Raw genomic sequence first — 19,163 nt, 5'->3', positions numbered from 1 at the left:
GGGAAACAGCAGGGACAGAAGGGGGACAAAGGACTAGCCCGGGGCAGACCAGTTAAACAGGTGGGTCTGGAGTTTACATCTTCCCTTAGGGCACGGCATGCTCATGGGCTTGCTTTTTAAAAACCTGAGCCTAAGTTCTATATCTGGTGGAGTAAAAGGAGAAGATGATAATGTTAGCAAGTAATTAACTTAGCAGAGTAGGTAATTATGTGGATAAAGGAAGTTAAAATGTTACTCCAGATGAACTGTTGAATAGAAAATCTCTTTGCAGATATTTGAGTTGGTGTATTTTTACGTAATAAAATCATTGTGGTTTTATGTAACACATTTGTTCAATTAAAATGTTTAAACACTACAGCGTTGAATAAGAAACAAACCTTTTAAGCTCTTTGTTAATTCTTTCCTGCCGCTCTTTTATGATTCTTATTTCTTCATTAAGTCTGTGCTTTTCCCTATAAAATCAAATATCAGAGTTAGGTTTTCTAAAAAAGCAAACATTTATTTAAAAAAATATTTTTATCGATTTCAGAGAGGAAGGGAGAGGGAGAGAGAGAGATAGAAACATCAATGATGAGAATCTTGATTGGCTGCCTCCTGCACGCCTCCCACTGGGGATTGAGCCCGCAACCTGGGCATGTGCCCTTGACAAGAATCGAACCCAGAACCCTTCAGTCCGCAGGCTGAGGCTCTATCCACTGAGCCAAACCGGCTAGGGCTAAAGCAAACATTTCTAATTGCGAAAGAGTAAATCAACAATTAGCGGACTTTCACATGTCAGTAAAAGTCCTTTACAAACCAATTCTTCAGTATCCCCTCCCAATGCAGTACTCTGTGTGAGGAGTCCCCAGCGCACCCTCTTTTACAAACACCTGCCAAAGGCATCACTCCCGACACCCGAGTATGGGCTGGCTTTGCTGCTCCCATAAGGCCCTCCCACAGTGTCCATCCTGCTCTTCCCACTGAGCATAGGAAATCTAAGGGCTCCCTCTCTGTGAATATGGGTGGGAGGGGAATGGGACCGTGGGAGCAGAAGCTCAGGCTTTGGTTCTGCTGCTGGACAGGACCTGGCTGGCTGCTCTCCAATGGCCTCTCTTTGATGTGTTTCCTGAAAAGCACCAGGCACCCGTCCTTTCTCCCATTTAAGGCGGTAAGACCTCTAGGCAGTGACTTTGACATCACAGAAGTTTTGGATCCTGCCAATTTGTTCTTATAAAAATTGATGGACATCCTCTCATTAAGCCATTTCTAGCTTCCTGGCACATAAGAATACCGTGGCTGGCCATGAGTAATCATTGTAATTAAGTGGTTAAAATAAAACATTTCAGAAAAGACCTCCCTGCCTTGCTTTCCTCAATACCACCCCCGCTGCCACCCAGCTCCAGGGACCTCCTTCTAGTGAAGACAACCTTTCCGCTCTGCTTCCAGGGCATCTTTGTAAATGGACAAGGATCCAATCCCTAGTCGCTGGGGCTCTCTGCTGGCCTCTCCACGTCGGGGTGCATCCCCCAATCACACCACAGCCCCGCTTCCTTCCTCAGTCCCTGATACTTGCCATGGCTCCACGGGCCCAAAGTGCATCCTCAGCACCTACCTGGAAAGAATCTCCGAGTTGTAAGATGCTCAGAAGGAGCTTAGTGGACATGGTTTCTAAGATCACTTCCAGCTCTAAAAGAGTCAGTTTTATATTTAGCAGTAGTATGGCAGCAACTTACATCCTCAAGTCCCTTTGGTTCTTTGAAAATTGTCTGTTTGCCTCCTTTATAATATCACGGTAAGTTGGAGCAGGTGATGTGATAGGATTATGGTTAAGGAAAGATTTCTAATTGGGAACATTCAGGAGAGAGAAACAGTACCTTTGATGGGGGGACAAGGTGGGGTCTGGCCTGGGCTTCTGGCATGAGGGGTCTCAAGTGTAACTGAATGCTGGGTCCGGAGTGATACTGAGAGGACTGAAAGAAGACAAGACCCACTGACCACTTTAAACTTGTATCCCATTATCTGGACCACACCAACCACAGTGTGCTAGTGCTTAACAGCCACATAAATCCTGTAATTACCATTTTTAAATGGTGAGGTTTTTTTTTTTTTTGGTGTGCTTCAAAAGCAGCAATTTGTTAAATGTAAATATTAAAAATGTACCAAAATTTCTGTAACCTTGTTTAGACATTGCTTCATTTCCTTTTTAAAATTACATTTATTGGGGTGACATTGGTTAGTACGATTAGATGGGTTTCAAGCATTCAATTCTATGATACATCATCCATATACTGCATGTGTGTTTACCCCCAGTCACATCTCTTCATTTCTATATATACCGAGAACCTCAAAGTCTCTCGACCTCTGAGAGGCTCTGGAGGTGACTGGCAGCATGTCAGCTGCCTCCCTTAGCCTAAGCTTGGCTAACTGCACGGAGAAAGATGGTAAGCAGAGCCCGGCCAGATTGGCTCAGTTGGTTGAGCATCGTCCCATTCACCAGATTCCTGGTCAACGCATATAACTGAGTTGTGGGTTTGATCCCTGGTTGGGGCATGCACAGAAGGTAACTGATTGATGTTTCTCACTCTCTCTCCCTGCCTCTCTTAAGCATGTCCTTGGGTGAGGATTTAAAAAAGAAAGAAAGATGGTAAGCAGACGGTGGAAGTGTGCTGTTCATGAGGCTGGGGCTCTTGTCCCATCTGTTTCTGGTACAGTCTGTGTCTGGGTCCCTTAACCTCTTGTGAGCCCAGGTTTGTGTCTAGCACACTTCCCTTCTGAAGAAGCAATTGGAAAATGACTCCAGGAGGCAGCCCTCACCTTTGTGATGACCTTAGACTCATCAATAATGAGGAGTTCTTAACCCTCTGCAGTTTCCAACCCTAGGCACACTGCAATATTACCTCCACTTTTCTCTGAATGCAATTTGCTCATTTAAAACATTTATGCTCTATTTCAAGGCCATCCTAGATGCTCATTTTGATCTTATTTATCTGGTATAAGAAAGGCCAGTGGGCTTTCCCCATGTGTTCTGGTCACACTGTGCACATCTCCTTGTCGTCAGGGCTGTCCTAAATGACACTGCTAGAGTAAGTGCCTATATGAACTACAGTTTTTTCCTCGATGTGAATCAAGTCCTAATGGTAAAATTTCAAAATAAATCTTCCTAAGGCTGGACCCACATTACTTTCAAACTTGGGCTTTGAGCTGTCTTTCTGCATAAGAAATGTATTTGATTATTCAATGAATAACAAGATTAAGCGTACATTAGTCCTCAAATTTAAGAGGAAAGTAGTGGAAGCCTTACTTTAAATAATTAAAGCAGAGAAAAAAACTAAGCTTTACAAAATCTACTCATTTTGACACGTTTCAGCAAGGCAAAGGATATTATTGTAAGAATATATTAGCAGCATTTATGATTGCATTACTCCAAAGAAAACAATTCTCCCATAATCCCACTTTTCAAACAGTGAAACTATTTTCAATTTTCTATGTATCTCTATTTGTCATATGCAAATGTATATTTTACCTTATTGTTATGGTGTGGTTGCTTTTTTTACCCAATATAGTATCACAATTTCCCCATGCACCTAGGTTTTGTCCTAATAATTTTAATGTTTGCAAAAGATTTCATTGGGTGCACATACCAGATGGGCTCTATTGCCATAATTATCATTACCAAGGTGCAAATATTGCTGGGTTTTCTTACATGAAATTACCAACTTCTCCTCTCTTCTCCAATTGTGTGTTCCAATATGACTCCTCCCCCTGCACCCCGAGATTCTAGCCAGGGAGAACAGTCTCTCCCCTCACTCAGCTCCCTCTGAATTCTGGGCAAAGATAGCCCAGGTCTTGCTTAGCTTGGGACTGGTGTGATGCACATGGTCAGAAAGGAGGCAGTGGTTCCGTTCATGACATCAGCACAAAGCCTGCAGTTTGTTTTGCCTGATACCCACCTTTAGTGTTTCCCCTTAGATGCCACAGATTGTAAAAAAAGTCCAACCACATTAGAAAAGAAGGCTCAGCAATCTTCCTCTAACAAGTGATACCTGTAGCATTCAGCTACCTTTAATGCCTGCCTTCCTCCGCCTGCTGCACACGTGACTGAAAGTCTAAGTAAGGTCTTCTCTGAGTAAAAATCACAGAAAACTGGATATCATTCTTCTTATTGAATGCCTAGCAGGACTAATGATATACTTTTTTCCTAAAGTGTTGATGGTCTTGAGCTGCTGAGATTTAATTTGCGTGCAGCTATTTCCCGCTAATATTTAACTTCTCCCTCAAGTGCCTGTTAGAATTTCAAAGACTTTATCCTTCTACAAAGTTATATTGTGCTCTTGACCATAGTTTTCATTAAGTATTTGTGAGCAGGCTGATATGTTTGTCACTCTGATCGGATTTTTTTTGCATTGCACATTCATTAATATACTTACTACTGGTATTGAGACAAAGAACTGTGTTTTATTATAAATTAATTTTGAATATATGCCATTATTGAAATGAACTGGGTATACATCCTTTAAAAAGTCATTCTCCTTGTCCCCAAAATTGGGCCACAGTTGTACATTTGTGTTGTGTAATGAGGCTCTGAGCTGTATAATGTTGGTGTTGACTAACATCCCAGCATTTTCTTGCACTATTTCGTGGTGATGGTTTTCAGTAGACTTCTGTTAATGAATGTTTGTTAATATCCTAATTTTTATTCCCTCAGATACTTAAGGCCATCAATGTTTCCCAACTGCAGAAAAATAGAGTATTCAAAGCATATAAATTATGATGAATGGGTGGGTATATTCTGTTCCTTGGGGATGACTGTGGCAACATGTTTTCCAATTCCACCGTTTGAATAGACCTCACACTTATTTTCTCAGGCACTGTTACATGGGGCTTACATGGCAAGCCACTAAATGGATAAGGGGCCACTTGGGCACAAATAAAATGGTCTTGTACACAACAGTTGTGGTTGGGATGTGACAAACCAAGACCTGGAGACATCCTCGTGGCCTCAATTCAGACTCCGGGGTCTTTGATCTCCGTTTAGAATCACAGAGAAACAAGGAACCTTAGAAATCACGGGGTCCCATTTGACTACATTATAGATGAAGAAACTGAGGCTCTGGAGGGAAGTACCTTGTCTTTGAGAGCTTGGGCGTGTGAGGGACTCAAGAAAAGAATGTCTCGGTGTGAATTTTGCTCCTGTCTGCCAAAAGAATTGTTCTAGAATGAGGCTACACATGATGCTATCGTATATGAAGTAAAAGGAGCCTAAGCTTCAAGCAGTGGCCAGAATCTTCTTCTTTAAACACCAAAATTCATTTAATTCTTAATCCTAGTAACTTACTAGCATGTGGCCCAAACTGATTTTAAAGAAGTTATATTCTGCTTAATGTTTACCTTTACTGACTCTTCAGATAGTTTTGTTATTGGAGAAATGGATGGTGGGTCTTTCTCCATTGCTAGCGGGAGTGGGGCGCTGAGGTGCTGTGGGAATAAGCATTTCCAGAGGCCCCATGGAGGATGGGATCAGTAGAAAGCTTTATTTGCGTGGAATTACATTTCTGGGTTTGCCAAGTCCCATTTGCCTTAACCCAGTACTTGAAGGTGTGCAGCTGGGGATTCAGTAGAGCTAGAAGCAAAGACAGTGTCCAGAGTTTCCGTTCCATGGAGGAGCTGGGACCGGTACAGTATCAGGCTAGTTGCAGTCCATTAGTCCATTGTACGGGGTGCACGTGCCTCTGAGCAGGAGCGTGAGAGTCCTGCGGGCCAGGAGTCAAGCTGGAGCAAACAAGAGCCAAGAGGCAAAAGTGAAAACTCCTTTGCTTAGGAGCTTATTTATCTCAAATCTTCCCACATTTGCAGTGGCCATGCGAACTCTGGCCAATGACCTGTTTCCAAGTGTGACTGACGGGCAAGTACCTCCCCTATTCCACCCAGACTTTACTGGGCATGTGTCTATTCTTCGCCTCCGCTTTGCTTCTTTCCAGTTATTCATAGCTAGGGAATGACAACGATATCAGCTCACGTTAGACTTGCAGGAGTGTCCAACATCCACAACATAGCCATGCATCCAAAATTAAAAAAAAAACAAAACCCAACAAGATAACTAAGCAAATGTGCCTTATTCTATGGGAGATAGAATCACTATTGAAATCTCACCGAGATTCTACTGTATATGGCCTTGTATTGTGTGTAAAATAGGGTGACTGTTTTAGTAAGTTTCACATTTTACACGGCATGGGCAGCAGTTTTAGCATAGTCTAGAAACTTGAGGAAATAGGGCCACTGGAAATGTTAACACAGATTTCACTAAAAGCATTCCACAAACTCGCCAGGACTTTTACTAGGTGTTGAGACACAAAGATGAGTAAGACATGGTGTTTGGTTTTAAGGAGCTAGTAGGAATGAGAGAAGACATTAGGCAGTTTTTGAAGCAGGAGACAAAAGAACCATAAAAAAATAGAAATAAAGACTCTAAAAGTCTAGCAATCTGTTCTCCTTTAGTGCAGGGCTGTCTCACATTGGGTGCTACTCGGTGCTACCCGGGCGCCTGGTGCAGGGATCCGTCCCCATGACCCTGCTCCTTGTCTTTGCTGCTGGATTGCGTGGTGCCCTCACACCTGCCCCAGTGCTGGGCGGCAGGGCCTCAGGAGGTGCTTCCGGCTCTTCGCCTCCTGCACGAGCTTCTCATTGACAGGTCCACGCAGTCAAGTCCTAGATTTAGATTTCATCTTGAGCAGCCTGGTCATCATCAGAAAAATCATTGTTAGATTGTTTAAGAAGTCAATGAAGTATGATATATATTCAGGGACATTTTTTGATTCAAATGGTTAACGTAAACCGTTTTGGTGTTGCATATGCTCGGCACTAGCTATCTGGGACACTTAGTTACAGGAAATTTAGTTCACTCCTGCTAAGGCTGGATAAACAAATTGTTGAGTTATAGCGATCCCAACATTTCTATAATTTATGTCCTTCACACACACAGCTCCAAGGGTTGCTTGGAGGGACTTCAGTCATCTTCATTAATAGCCTCAACTCCTCCTTCCCCCACAAAGCCATTCTAAATAAACACATAAACTTGGGGTTTGCTGCACAAATTCAGGTTTGAGACAAGTTTCCCAGTTCCCTGCTTATAACTGGATTGAATATATAAGTCCCTCCTCTCCAGACAGAAATTCTTGACCCCCTGTTGGATTATTAGTAACAAAACTGAGAATACAAGTAAGGCAACCACTCAAAAGAGCCGATTTGGCGTTTCCTTAAATACGTAGGATTTCAGCTCTAAGCTGGGATAGGATTTCCACTCTGATATCCTGGAGCACCTCACAGAATCTCTCGGAGTCAGGAGCCGGCAGAGATTTTTATGGGGTGAGTGCAGAGTAACAGCGTTGGTTGGGTGAAAATAATTATAATCACTTTTTATATTTTTAAAAGGTATTTCTTTTTAGGCCTAAATTCTAAGCTTTCAAAAGCACTGGCTTTTCCAACTGATTTTTTTTAATCGACCAATAATGGGTATAGCAAGAATCCCCATTTTTTTTTCAACATTTGAAGATCTTGAAAATGAAATTTTCCTCTCTTATTTGATACAAATTGGGCTTTACCACATTTATACCAAATTTAAAAAATAACCCCAAACTATTACTAACTCTCTAGGATGAAAACCCTTCCTGCTTCCTCTCTTATTTTCCATTGAGACATGGTTATAATCAAAGTCCAAATTGTGGCTAAAGGATTGATACAACCCACTCCCTGGAAGCTGATTACTCAAGGCAACTAAAGTCTTCTATTTATTTCATTAGTTCGTTTAATAACAAGTTTACTGAATTGTGGTTTGTGTCTTGTGTATTAAAAGAAAAGAAAAGAGAAGAAAAGGAAAGAAAAGGAAAAAAAAAAACCCTAACTAGAATTTAAACCGAGTCAGTAAGGAAAAAAGGGGCTGGATCTTACAAGCAATTTTGCAATTGTCTCTGGCTCAAGGTGGCTGCAAATGCGTATGATCCACATGTACATAGCTACTCATGTAAAACAAGCCCCTTTTCCTCGAGTTCTTAAACAAATGTTCATTCTCCCACTCCCCCATACCACTTTTTTTTAAAAAAACTTGGTCCCTACTCTTAACTGGCAGAGCTTGTGAAAGGAAGAAACTTAGCAACTTACTCAACAGAGTTTAGAATAGCTTCAATTAAAAGTCATCTAAAAATAAAAACAAAACCTCACTTTCTCTTCTAAGAGCAAAATTTAAATACTTCATGTACTCTTTATCCTATTATGTGACCATGATGTTTCTCTGCTTATAAAGTACTCTATTAAATAAGTCAAATATATTTTTAATAATTTAAAATCTGGTTCTTTAAGGAATCTTTGGGAGCCCAGCAGGAGAGTTATTAGGTTATTGTGGCTTGTGAGTCCTTGAAATATCACTAGTATAACTCATGAAATGAATTTTTCCTCCTACTTAATTTTATGAATTTAAATATAAATTTAAATAGGCACACATGGTTAGTGGCTACCATATTGAATAGTATAGTTTTGAATGATAAAAAATATAGTAAATACCTAACTATATGTACATATTTATATTTCTTTAAAATTTGCTCTAAATAGTGTATATTACCATTTTGTACATGTAAAATTTGATCAAATGGATCAAAATCTTGGTTTTCTAAACTATCTAGTCAGAAGCTGTCAGAGTAGAAGAATAATGAGAAAAAGGGAACTGCCTTTTATGGGCTAGTTCCCCCAGGCTGAGACTACACAGTCAGAGCCAATGATCCATCCCTTACAACAGCTTATGCTTAGAATCCTGGTCAGGCATTGTGACTTGCCTTCTTCATAGTGTATCTTTTGACCTTGATGGGGTCTTTTTGTACCTTTGCCTTTTATAATTCCTAAAACTTGGGCAACTTCTTTCTTAATTTCTTCAGAGTGGAATACCTCAGAGCAGCTATGTCTTTTCCTTTCCTACAGCACTTCCTGGTACATGAGAGCCAAAGACACAGTGAGCTGACCCTCCTTCTAACCCTTGATAGGTATCAAGATTAATGATTAGAAAACTGTGGTACATCTACACGATGGAATACTATGCCGCTGTTAAAAAGAAGGAACTCTTACCATTTGCAACAGCATGGATGGAACTGGAGAGCATTATGCTAAGTGAAACAAGCCAGTCAATGAAGGAAAAATACCACATGATCGCACTCTTTCATGGATAATTAAGACCATTACAAACTTTTGAACAATAATAAATTCAGTGGCAGAGCTGCCTCAAACTGTTTGACGGACTGCAGTGGGAAGGCCAGGGAGGGTTGGGGGACAGGAGGGAGGGGAGTAAGAGATCAACCGAAGGACTTGTATGCATCCATATAACCATAACTAATGGACATAAGACACTGGGGGGTAAGGGAGGGCAGGGGCCTGTCAAGGGCGGGGAGGAAAAAAGGACACTTATGTAATACCCTTTGTAATACTTTTAGCGAAAAAAAAAAGATTAACATTACCAGGCACCCCTTTTACTTCAGTGCAGTTCTATACTTCTGGTTGGTTGTTTGACTCCAGTTTCCCCAATTCTATTCCCTCCTCTCTTTGTCTTCTGGTGAGATTTCCCCAAGTCTTGATAGCGAATTATGTAGACAAATGTAATGACATGGAATGGTAGCAAAGCATCCTTTTTCTCGCCCAATGGCTTGGCTCAGTGGTTGAGTGTCAACCTATGAACCAGGAGGTCAACCTATGAACCAGGAGGTCACAGTTCGATTCCCAGTCAGGGCACATGCCCAAGTTGGGGGCTTGATACCCAGTGTGGGGCTGTGCAGGAGGCAGCCAATCAATGATTCTCTCTCATCATTGATATTTCTGTCACTCTCCTTCTCTCTTCTCTGAAATCAATAAAAATATATTTAAAAAAGCATTCTTTTTCTCCATGGAGAAAAGCAACCTGTAATCCCCTTTGCATTTTCTCCCAGACTAAGCTTCTGTTCAAGACAGCCGTGCACAGTACCGCAAGCATTTCATTTGTGTTTCAACTGTTGCTCTGATTGCTTCCAAAGTAAGCAAAAAATTATACCCATTTCTCACTAGATTTCATCCATTTCCAGGAACAGGAAGTGTGTTTCCCTAGCCCTTTACAGGTGTCATCTCCCTTAAAGGCCAATCAACGGCAGCTTTAAGATCCTGAGGAGAGGGGAAGAACAGGACGCTTGGGAGGAAAGTTAGAGAGAGGCTATATCTTAAGTAGAGCTGACAAGCTTGTGGACAAGATTGTCCAATAGACAAAAAGTTACATGAAGGTGGGGATTATAGTCATATCCTTAGCACATATCATATTACCCAGCACATTGTTGTGTTTTGGGTTTTTTTGTGTGTGTGTAAATGTTTGTTAAATGAGACACAGGAACAGTCTGGAGTCTGGGACCAGGTAATGGAGGCATATTCAGGTAATAGGTCGGAATCAGACACTTAGCAAGATTTGATGTATCTGGACAATAATAATTAGAGAAGGTAACACATTTAGGATCCAGAATGAGAATTGGAGCAGGAGTGAAAAGCTCAGGCAAGGGCCAATGGTAGAGTTATATGGGAGTGCACAGGTGCAAAGGAGAGATTGCTGATAGACAAGCCTAATCCACTGCATGAAAAAGGTTTCCCCACATGCATCACTTTCCCCCTTAAAAGCATGTGTTCAAGGCCATCACGCACCGGTAAGCATTTATATGCTGCACAATTCTCATAAAGACAACATTAGGCAATGCAAACCTGCCCAACCATATGCGGTGGGCGTCTCTGTATGGTCAATGCATTGTTTTCAGGCTCTCTGCCTCTTACTTAGAAACTGTCCATTGTGTAGATCTTCTTTTGTTGTTGTTAGACTTCTTTGTATTTATTTGAAGTCATGGGGTGGAGAAATAAGAATTACATAGGCACAGTGTATTTGTTTAGAACCTCTCACTGTACAAGGTTTTGTGTTTTAAATGTCTTCTAAACACAAAAATGGCTACTGGGTATCACTGTTAGTCTAATTCCGTGCATAACCACTCCTGCTTCTAGGTCATGTTAAAAAGTCTTTTCTTCCACATACTGGGAGATGTTGTGAAGTCACATTGTAACAAGAACTTGCCAGAAGAATAACGTTGCTGTGGCCATTTTTAAAAAATATAATCTGCCACATAGTGTGACCTCGAATGAGGCCAATATCATCACCTGAGGCAATCCTTCTAAGGTGTTGGCAACTGAGAGCTGTCAGCATTATTGCCCCAGTAGCTGAGAAATGAGTCCTTTATTTTGGAAGCAAACCTAGGCATTCAAAGCATACACTAAATATATTTTCCTGTCCATTTTTGTTCTTTTCCTTTCAGCTTTACTGAAATATAATTGGCATATAACATTGTGTAACTTTAAGTGTACAACTGTGTTGATTTGACCTACTGATGTATTGTAAAATGACTATCATAGTAATACCTCTATCACCTCACATAATTACCATTTCTTTTTTATGGTGAGAACATTTAAGATTTTCTCTCTTGGCAACTTCCAAGTATATAATACAGTATGCTAACCATAATTACCATGCTGTACATTAGATCCCCCCAAATATTCATCTTATAACTGGAAGTTTGTTCCCTTTCACCACATCTCACCATTTCGCCTATGCCTAGTCTCTGGCAACCACCATTCTACTCTCTGTTTCTATGAGTTCAGCTTTTTTAGATTCCACATGTAAGTGATTTGTCTTTCTCTTATTTCACTTAGGTTAATGCCCTCAAGTTCCATCCATGTTGTCACAAGTGATAAAACTTCCTTCTTTCTTGAAGCTAAATAATATTCTACTGTCTATATAAACCTATCTTCTTTATCTGTTCATCCATTGAGAATAATTAGGCTGTTTCCCTCTCTTGGCTATTGTGAATAAGGCTTCAATAAACACAGGAGTGCAGATATTTCTTCAAGATTCTGTTCTCATTTCTTCTGGATATATACCCATGTGTGAGTTGCTGGGTCATATGGTAGTTCTATTTTTATTTAAAAATATATATTAGTGCTGATAGTATTACAGATATCTCCCATTTCTCCCCCTTTCCATCCTCCTCCCAGCCCTCAACCCCACACTCAGGTCTTCACTACATTACTGCCTGTGTTCATGGGCAATGCATATAAGTTCTTTGGTTTATCTCTTCTTGTCCCCCAATCCCCACATTGAGGTATGTCAGTCTGTTCTATGCCTCCCTGCTTCTGATCTTATTTTGTTGGTCAATTAATTTTGTTCATTAGATTCCACAAATAAGTGAGATCATATGATATTTATCTTTCTCAGATTGCTTATTTCACTTAGCATAATGTCTCCAGGTCCCTCCAGGCTGTTCCAAATGGTAAGAGATCACTCTTTTTTTTTCTTTTTACAGCTGCATAGTATTCTATTGTGTAAATGTCCCACAGCCTTTTTTTATATACTGATGGGCACTTGGGCTGTTTCCAGATCTTAGCTATTGTAAATAACACTTCTATGAACATAGGGGTGCATATATTCTTCCTAATTTGTGTTTTGGGGTTTTTAGGTTATATTTTCAGAAGTGGGATTGATGGGTCAAATGGAACTTCCATTTTTAATTTCTTGAGGAAACTCCATACTGTTTTCCATAGTGGCTGCACCAGTCTGCATTCCCACCAACAGTGAACTAGCGTTCCCCTTTCTCCACATCCTAACCAGCACTTGTTGTTTGTTGTTTTATGATAGCCATTCTGACAGGTGTGAGGTGATATCTCATGGTTTTAATTTCTCTGATGATTAGTGTCTGAGCAATTTTTTCATATGTCTCTTGGCCATTTGTATTTCTCTTTGGAGAAATGTCTATTTGGGTCCTCTACCCATTTTTAATTAGATTGATTGAGGAAGAGCTTTTTCTTTGCTATTAATTTGTAGGAGTTCATTTTATGTTTTTCTACAACCCCTTATCAGATATGATTTGCAAATATTTTCTCTCATTCCATTAATTGCCTTTTCCTTCTGTTGATAGTTTCCTTTGCTGTGCAGAAGCTGTTTCGTTTGATGAAGTCTTACTAATTTTTGCTTTTGTTACTTGTGCTTTTGGGGTCATATCCAAAAAACTGTCATCAAGACCAACATCAAGGAGCTTTCCCCCATGTTTTCTTCTAGGAGTTTACAGTTTCAGGTTTTAAGTCTTTCATCCATTTTGAGTTCATTTTTGTGAGTGGAATAAGCTAGAGGTTCAATTTCATTCTTCTGCATGTGATTATCCACTTCTTCCAACACTATTTACTAGAGACTATTCTTTCCCCACTGAGTATTTTTGGCTCTCTTGTCAAATATTAGCTGACCATATATATGAGAGTTTATTACTGGGTTCTCAATTCTTTTCCATTGGCCTATGAGACTTTTTTATGCCAGTAAAATACAGTATACAATATACAACCAGTATTTTCCTATCACTAATTAGTATTCTTTAATTTCAGTTTGAAGTCATTTTAGCATTTATTTTAAGGCAGGACGAGTGATGATGAATTACCTCAGCTTTTGTTTGTTGGGAAAGTCCTTATCATTTCATTTCTGAAGAATTATTTTGCTGGATAGAATGTTCCTGGTTGGTATTTTCTTTTTTTCAGTACTTTGAATATATCATCCCACGGTCTCCAGGTCAGTACGGCTTCTGCTAAGAAATCCGCTGACTGCCTTATGGAAGTTCTCTTGTAAGTTACAGATTTCTTTTTCTCGATCCTTTTAAGATTTGTTTTTGATTTTTGACAGTTTTAGTATAATGTGTCTTGAAGAAGATCTCTTTGAGTTTGTTTGGTGACCCATGAGCTTCATGAATTTGGATATCCAAATCTCTCCCCAGATTTGAGAAGTTCTCAGCCTTTATTTCTTTAATTAAGCTCCATTTCCCCTCTTTTCTTCTGGAACTCCAATAATTTTTAGATTATTTCTTTTGATGGTATCCAATACATTAAGTGAGCTTTATTCACTCTTTTTCATTCTTTTGTTGTGTTCTCTACTGAATAATTGTAAAATTCCTCTGCCTTCTAACTCACAGATTCTTTCTTTGCTTGATCCATTCTGATATTGATGCTCTCTATTACATTTCTTATTAAATTCATTATGTTTTTCAGCCCCAGTATTCTGTTGGGTTTGTTTTTTAAAATTTCTTTTGTTAAACTTATTTTGTTCATATTGTTTTCCTGAGTTCATTAAATTGTGTTTTCTTGTAGCCCATTGAGTTTCCTGAAAACAGTTATTTTCAATTCTTTAGCAGATAAATTGAGATCTTTATGTCTTTGGGATTGGTTGCTATTCTTTTGTCCATGGATGGATGCCACATTGTTGCTGTTGAGAGGGGGGCATGAACAAGGGATGTCTTATTCAGCTATGATGCTGATGTCACTGCTGTTCCTGTATTAAAAACTTTGGGACCATGCATACTCTTTTCCCCTATATGTAGCAATGTTGAGAATGAGTAATAATAACGTAAGATACTTGCTTGAACAAACTAAAATAACTTGCTCACCAAAGCTTACTTCAAGACCCTTGCTTCATTGGGCCTACTAATTCAAAATAATATCAATAAACTCTGCCCAATCCCACCAATTTCTGCCTATGTGGCCTGCCTCAAAATCATCTAATTCAGGCCCTAAAACTATAAATATCATCACTTAATTTATCCATTTTGAGACCTTACTAAAACTGTTTGTTATTCTCTCTTACTACAATAAATCTACTAAACTTAGCTTATTTGATCAACAGGTTATTCTGGTGGTGTTTTAGAATTGCTTACAGCCAAAAATGGGAAAAATAGTGTCTATGTATTCTTTTTCTTAGTGTAGCCTCATAAGAACTCAGAAGCGTTGACAAAATGAGAATGTTGTCATTTCAGGGAAAAATCGAGCTATTTACCAATTTATCCATTGATGGTGTGGAAAGTCAAATTCCTCCAACAGAATCATAAATCTCAGAATTCAAAGGGACTTGAAATTTATTTAGTCCAACCCATCTGCTGATTGACTGATTGATATAAATGGGGAACAGGATCAAATTAGAGTAGCCCCCCCCCCGCCACATACTGTTGAAGAGGCCTCTTCAGTGCAACCAAGGGTTTTAGGTTTCCTCTCTACTTCCTCAACTCCCTTTTCATTCTCATCCTTTTCACAGCCTTAACAGTCTGAGTCTACCACGTCCCTGTTTTTCCTCTCTGTAGACAACTGGAGGAAATATCAGCCCTCCATCATGTTTCGGTGAAGAGAGTCTGTGCCCTAAAAATCCACAGGGTTTTGAGGGCTGGGTGTTTTCAACAGAAAGTATTTTTAAAAGACCTCCCATTCCAGGAAACTAACATCTGGTTTCTATTATCTGAAAGGTCTCATTAACAGATAATATTGTGGTGATCACATGCCTATTTTTGAAGCTGAAGGAAAGTGAGGGCTATATTTTGGGGGTACAACCTCATAAATAATGGAACAAATGTTCTAGCAGTGTAGGCTTTCCTATTCCTTCACCCGGAGAACTTTAGAAGCATTGAGAGGAAAAGTATTATATGTTATCTTTATTAGGAAAATAACTAGATGGAAGGGTTCTGGATTAGAAGTTTTTTGAACATTTGTCTTTTAGCTAACTTATTATTTAAAAAATATAATTACCAGATCCTTAGTAAATATTAATTAACTTGAAATGTTACCGATTTGAAGTAAAAATACAATTGATAGTAACTTTAGTAACATTTCACAAGCTATTATTCACATATTAGTGAGAAAAAGTCTGAGTGCACATGTGACTAAGACTTTAGAAATCGCTCTATACATAGAAGTGAAAAGAAGTTGCACATGGCTCTGAAGAGCTTCCCGCTGGACTCTGGCTGTGTGGGGACGCGTGCTGTACAGAGCTGGTGACCTTTCGGGAGTCTCAGGATTGCTTCCCTTCTTTTCACTGTTGACGATTCGCTTCCTCTATATCACAGATAATTCACAACAGATGATTTCTTTGTGTAGCTTTTTTTTCTGGGATCAACTTTGATATATCCCACATTAATTTCAATTGTAGAGTTTAATAATCCACCCCAAAAAGTTTTTACATGTTAAAGAGTCTGTGTATGTGTGTCTGATGGTGGAAGCATGTGTTTAGAGCAATACAATTCAGTCATTATGACACTGCATTGAGTTTGGATTTCTTTCTAAACTGCAACCGAATGTGAACATTCTAAACTCAAGTTAGAAATACATATATTGCCTATAGACTCTTATTTTTAACAGGACCCACATAAACTACACCAACAGTTTGTTCTCGGGTTTTCTTTCTTTAAAAATAATTATGTTTTACATGTAAGAAAGTTATTAGACTTTTGAGTATTTGTTAGTTTACTCTCAACACATAAAGGACTTGAGGTGGTTGACAAAAATATAGTACAGACATTGTGAGAAGGGAAAATTAGGAGCTACAAATAAATTTTGTACAAAATTCTGCATGGTTTAAAGACACACTACACATTCTTCTCTTAGTCCTAGAAATCAAAGTTTCTCCCACCCTTTTAATCATAACTCTAATACTAAATGATCAAGTTAAAAATTATTCACAAAATACTCAAATTTTCAACTAATAACGATTCAATGTACACTAATTAGTACAGAAGTTTATTTTTCTTATAAATGTACCTTAAATCCTCTCAGAATCATGAACACCCCTATAATTTACAATTACATTTACTTCCTCCCTACCTCTCTCCACATACATCCCCAGTCCTCTAGGGTTTACATATGAATACTAAAACACTGACAATAAGCAATCCTCCCTCCTGTGAGTTTGGCAAATCACTCTGAATCAAAATAAATATTACCTATGATGTTACATTTAGTTTTAAATGTATCTGTTCCAGAAGACTAATTTAAAATTGCATAGTGACTAAATATATTGTTCTGTATTTGAGCTTGTTTAATAAAGTGTACCTATCATAATAGTTTCGTATTAAATAGATAAAAGAGTTTTGAAATAGAATTGCATGGTCATGCAATCTTAAATGTCTGAAGGAAAAACTGCTGAAGTGATTTAATGCTGGACCACCCTAGAAATATCAATTAGCAATTTCTCCCCTAGGATGAGGGACATTATCATGGCAGCCCCTCTTCTTTGTCCTCTGTTGACTTCCCTGACTTGACTACCCTTCCTCCAATCCAGGATTACAATTCTCCTCAAGAGCCTGGAGCTACACGGACCCCTGGGTAAACAAGGGAGTAGCAGAGTGCTAAAATAGAGATACTGATAATATCTGTCTCAGAAGTTCAATGAGAATTGAACGAGTTAATAAGTATAAAGTACTTAGAAGAGTGCTTGGTACACAGTGACTATTCAATATATTATTCAAAACATAATTTTAATAATGATGACTTTATAGATTGACTTTGTACTAATGACTGTCAAATTTCTTTTTTTTCTTTTTTTGTAAATGTTTTTTAATTGATTTTGGAGAGAGAGGAAGGAGAGGAAGGGAGAGAGAGAGAAACATCTGTGCAGGAGAGAAGCATCTATCAGCTGCCTCTTGCACACCCCCTACTGGGGACCAAGCCTACAACCTGGGCATGTGCCCTGACCTGGAATCAAAATGGTGACCTTTTGGTGCATGGGATGATAATCAACTAAGCAACAGCAGCCAGAGCCAAATATCTGTCTCTTTCCTCGAGTATTCTTTCTTTTAATTTTTAAAGATAATGTCAATTTTTTTTGAGAAATAAGATGAAATTTGGTCTTATGCTATCTAATAAAAGAGTAATATGCAAATTAACCATCACTTCGTCACTCCATCACAAAAAATGGCGGCAGCCACGGAGCTGGAATGAACAGGAGGCTTGGGTTGCCCCCGGCAATGGAGGAAGCCAAGCTTCCCACCTGCCCTGGCCGGCCCTTAGCTCCGATCAAGGCTACAAAGTTTCAATTATAGAAGATAAATAAATCCCAGACACCTGCTGAAAAAAAAGAAAAAGAAAAAAAGGAGAGGCTGGGAGCTTGGGTCGCTGGGGGATGTGCCAGCCTGAAAACAGTCCTCAGCCCCTCACTCAGGCTGGCCACACCCCCATAAGGTGAGGGTCCCCACTGGGGGGCTTGACCAGCCTGCAAGCAGCCATCAGCCCCTCACCCAGGCTGGCCAGGCACCCCATTGAGGACCCCCACCCTGAATGGGCTGTGGCCAGCCTGCAAACAGCCATCAGCCCCTCACCCAGGCTGGCCAGGCACCCCAGTGGGGACCCACACCCTGAAGGGGGTGTGGACAGCCTGAAAACAGCCCTCAGCCCCTCACCCAGGCTGGCCAGGCACCCCAGCGGGACTCCCACCCTGATCCAGGACACCTTTCAGGGCAAACCAGCCAGTCCCCACCCGTGCACCAGGCCTCTATCCTATATAATCAAAGGGTAATATGCAAATTGACCCTAACAGCAGAATGACTGGGAATGACTGGTCACTATGACAAACACTGACCACCAGGGGGCAGACGCTCAATGCAGGAGCTGCCCCCTGGTGGTCAGTGTGCTCCCAAAGGGGGAGCTCTGCTCAGCCACAAGCCAGGCTGATGGCTGCCAGCACAGCGGTGGAGGCGGGAGCCTCTCCTGCCTCCTCAGCAGCGCTAAGGATGTCTGACTACAGCTTAGGCCTGCTCCCCGCTGGCAAGTGGACATTCCCCGAGGGCTCCCGGGCTGCCAGAGGGATGTCTGACTGCCAGCTTGGGCCCGATCCCCCAGGGAGCGGGCCTAAGCCAGCAGGTGGACATCCTCCGAGGGGTCCCAGACTGCAAGAGGGTATAGAACAGGCTGAGGGACCCCCCAAGTGCACAACTTTTTGTGCACCAGACCTCTAGTATGCTCATGATATGCTAAGGCTGCTCAACTGCTCGCTATGACCTGCACTGACCACCAGGGGGCAGACAGTCAACAGGTCGACAGTTGCTATGACATGCACTGACCACCAGGGGTAGATGCTCAATGCAGGAGCTGCCCCTGTGATCAGTGTGCTCAGCCAGAAGCCTCTCCCGCCTCAGCAGCAGTGCTAGGGATGTCCAACTGATGGCTCAGGCCTGCTCCCTACAGGAAGCAAGCTGTCAGTCAGACATCCCCCGTGGGCTCCTGGACTACAAGAGGGCGCAGGCAGGGCTGAGGGACAGACCCCCGCCCGAGTGTTCAAATTTTGTGCACTGGGCCTCTAATGT

General features: G+C 40.6%; 1 protein-coding gene across 1 annotated transcript in view; it reads right to left on the bottom strand.

Moving 5' to 3' along the window:
* FAM227B (family with sequence similarity 227 member B) overlaps positions 1 to 19,163 on the bottom strand; it is a 204,156-nt gene that overhangs the window by 6,375 nt on the left and 178,618 nt on the right. Inside the window, exon 15 of the mRNA XM_023751674.1 lies at positions 1,713 to 1,790. Coding sequence (XP_023607442.1) covers positions 1,713 to 1,790 — 78 coding nt within the window. The remainder of the gene's footprint in view (positions 1 to 1,712; positions 1,791 to 19,163) is intronic.

This window comes from Myotis lucifugus, unplaced genomic scaffold (assembly GCF_000147115.1).
Source record: "Myotis lucifugus unplaced genomic scaffold, Myoluc2.0 scaffold_23, whole genome shotgun sequence".
In the NCBI taxonomy this organism is placed as follows: Eukaryota; Metazoa; Chordata; class Mammalia; order Chiroptera; family Vespertilionidae; genus Myotis; species Myotis lucifugus.
The sequence above is the reverse complement of the archived record's forward strand: the minus strand, read 5'-3'. Positions and strand labels throughout refer to the sequence as shown.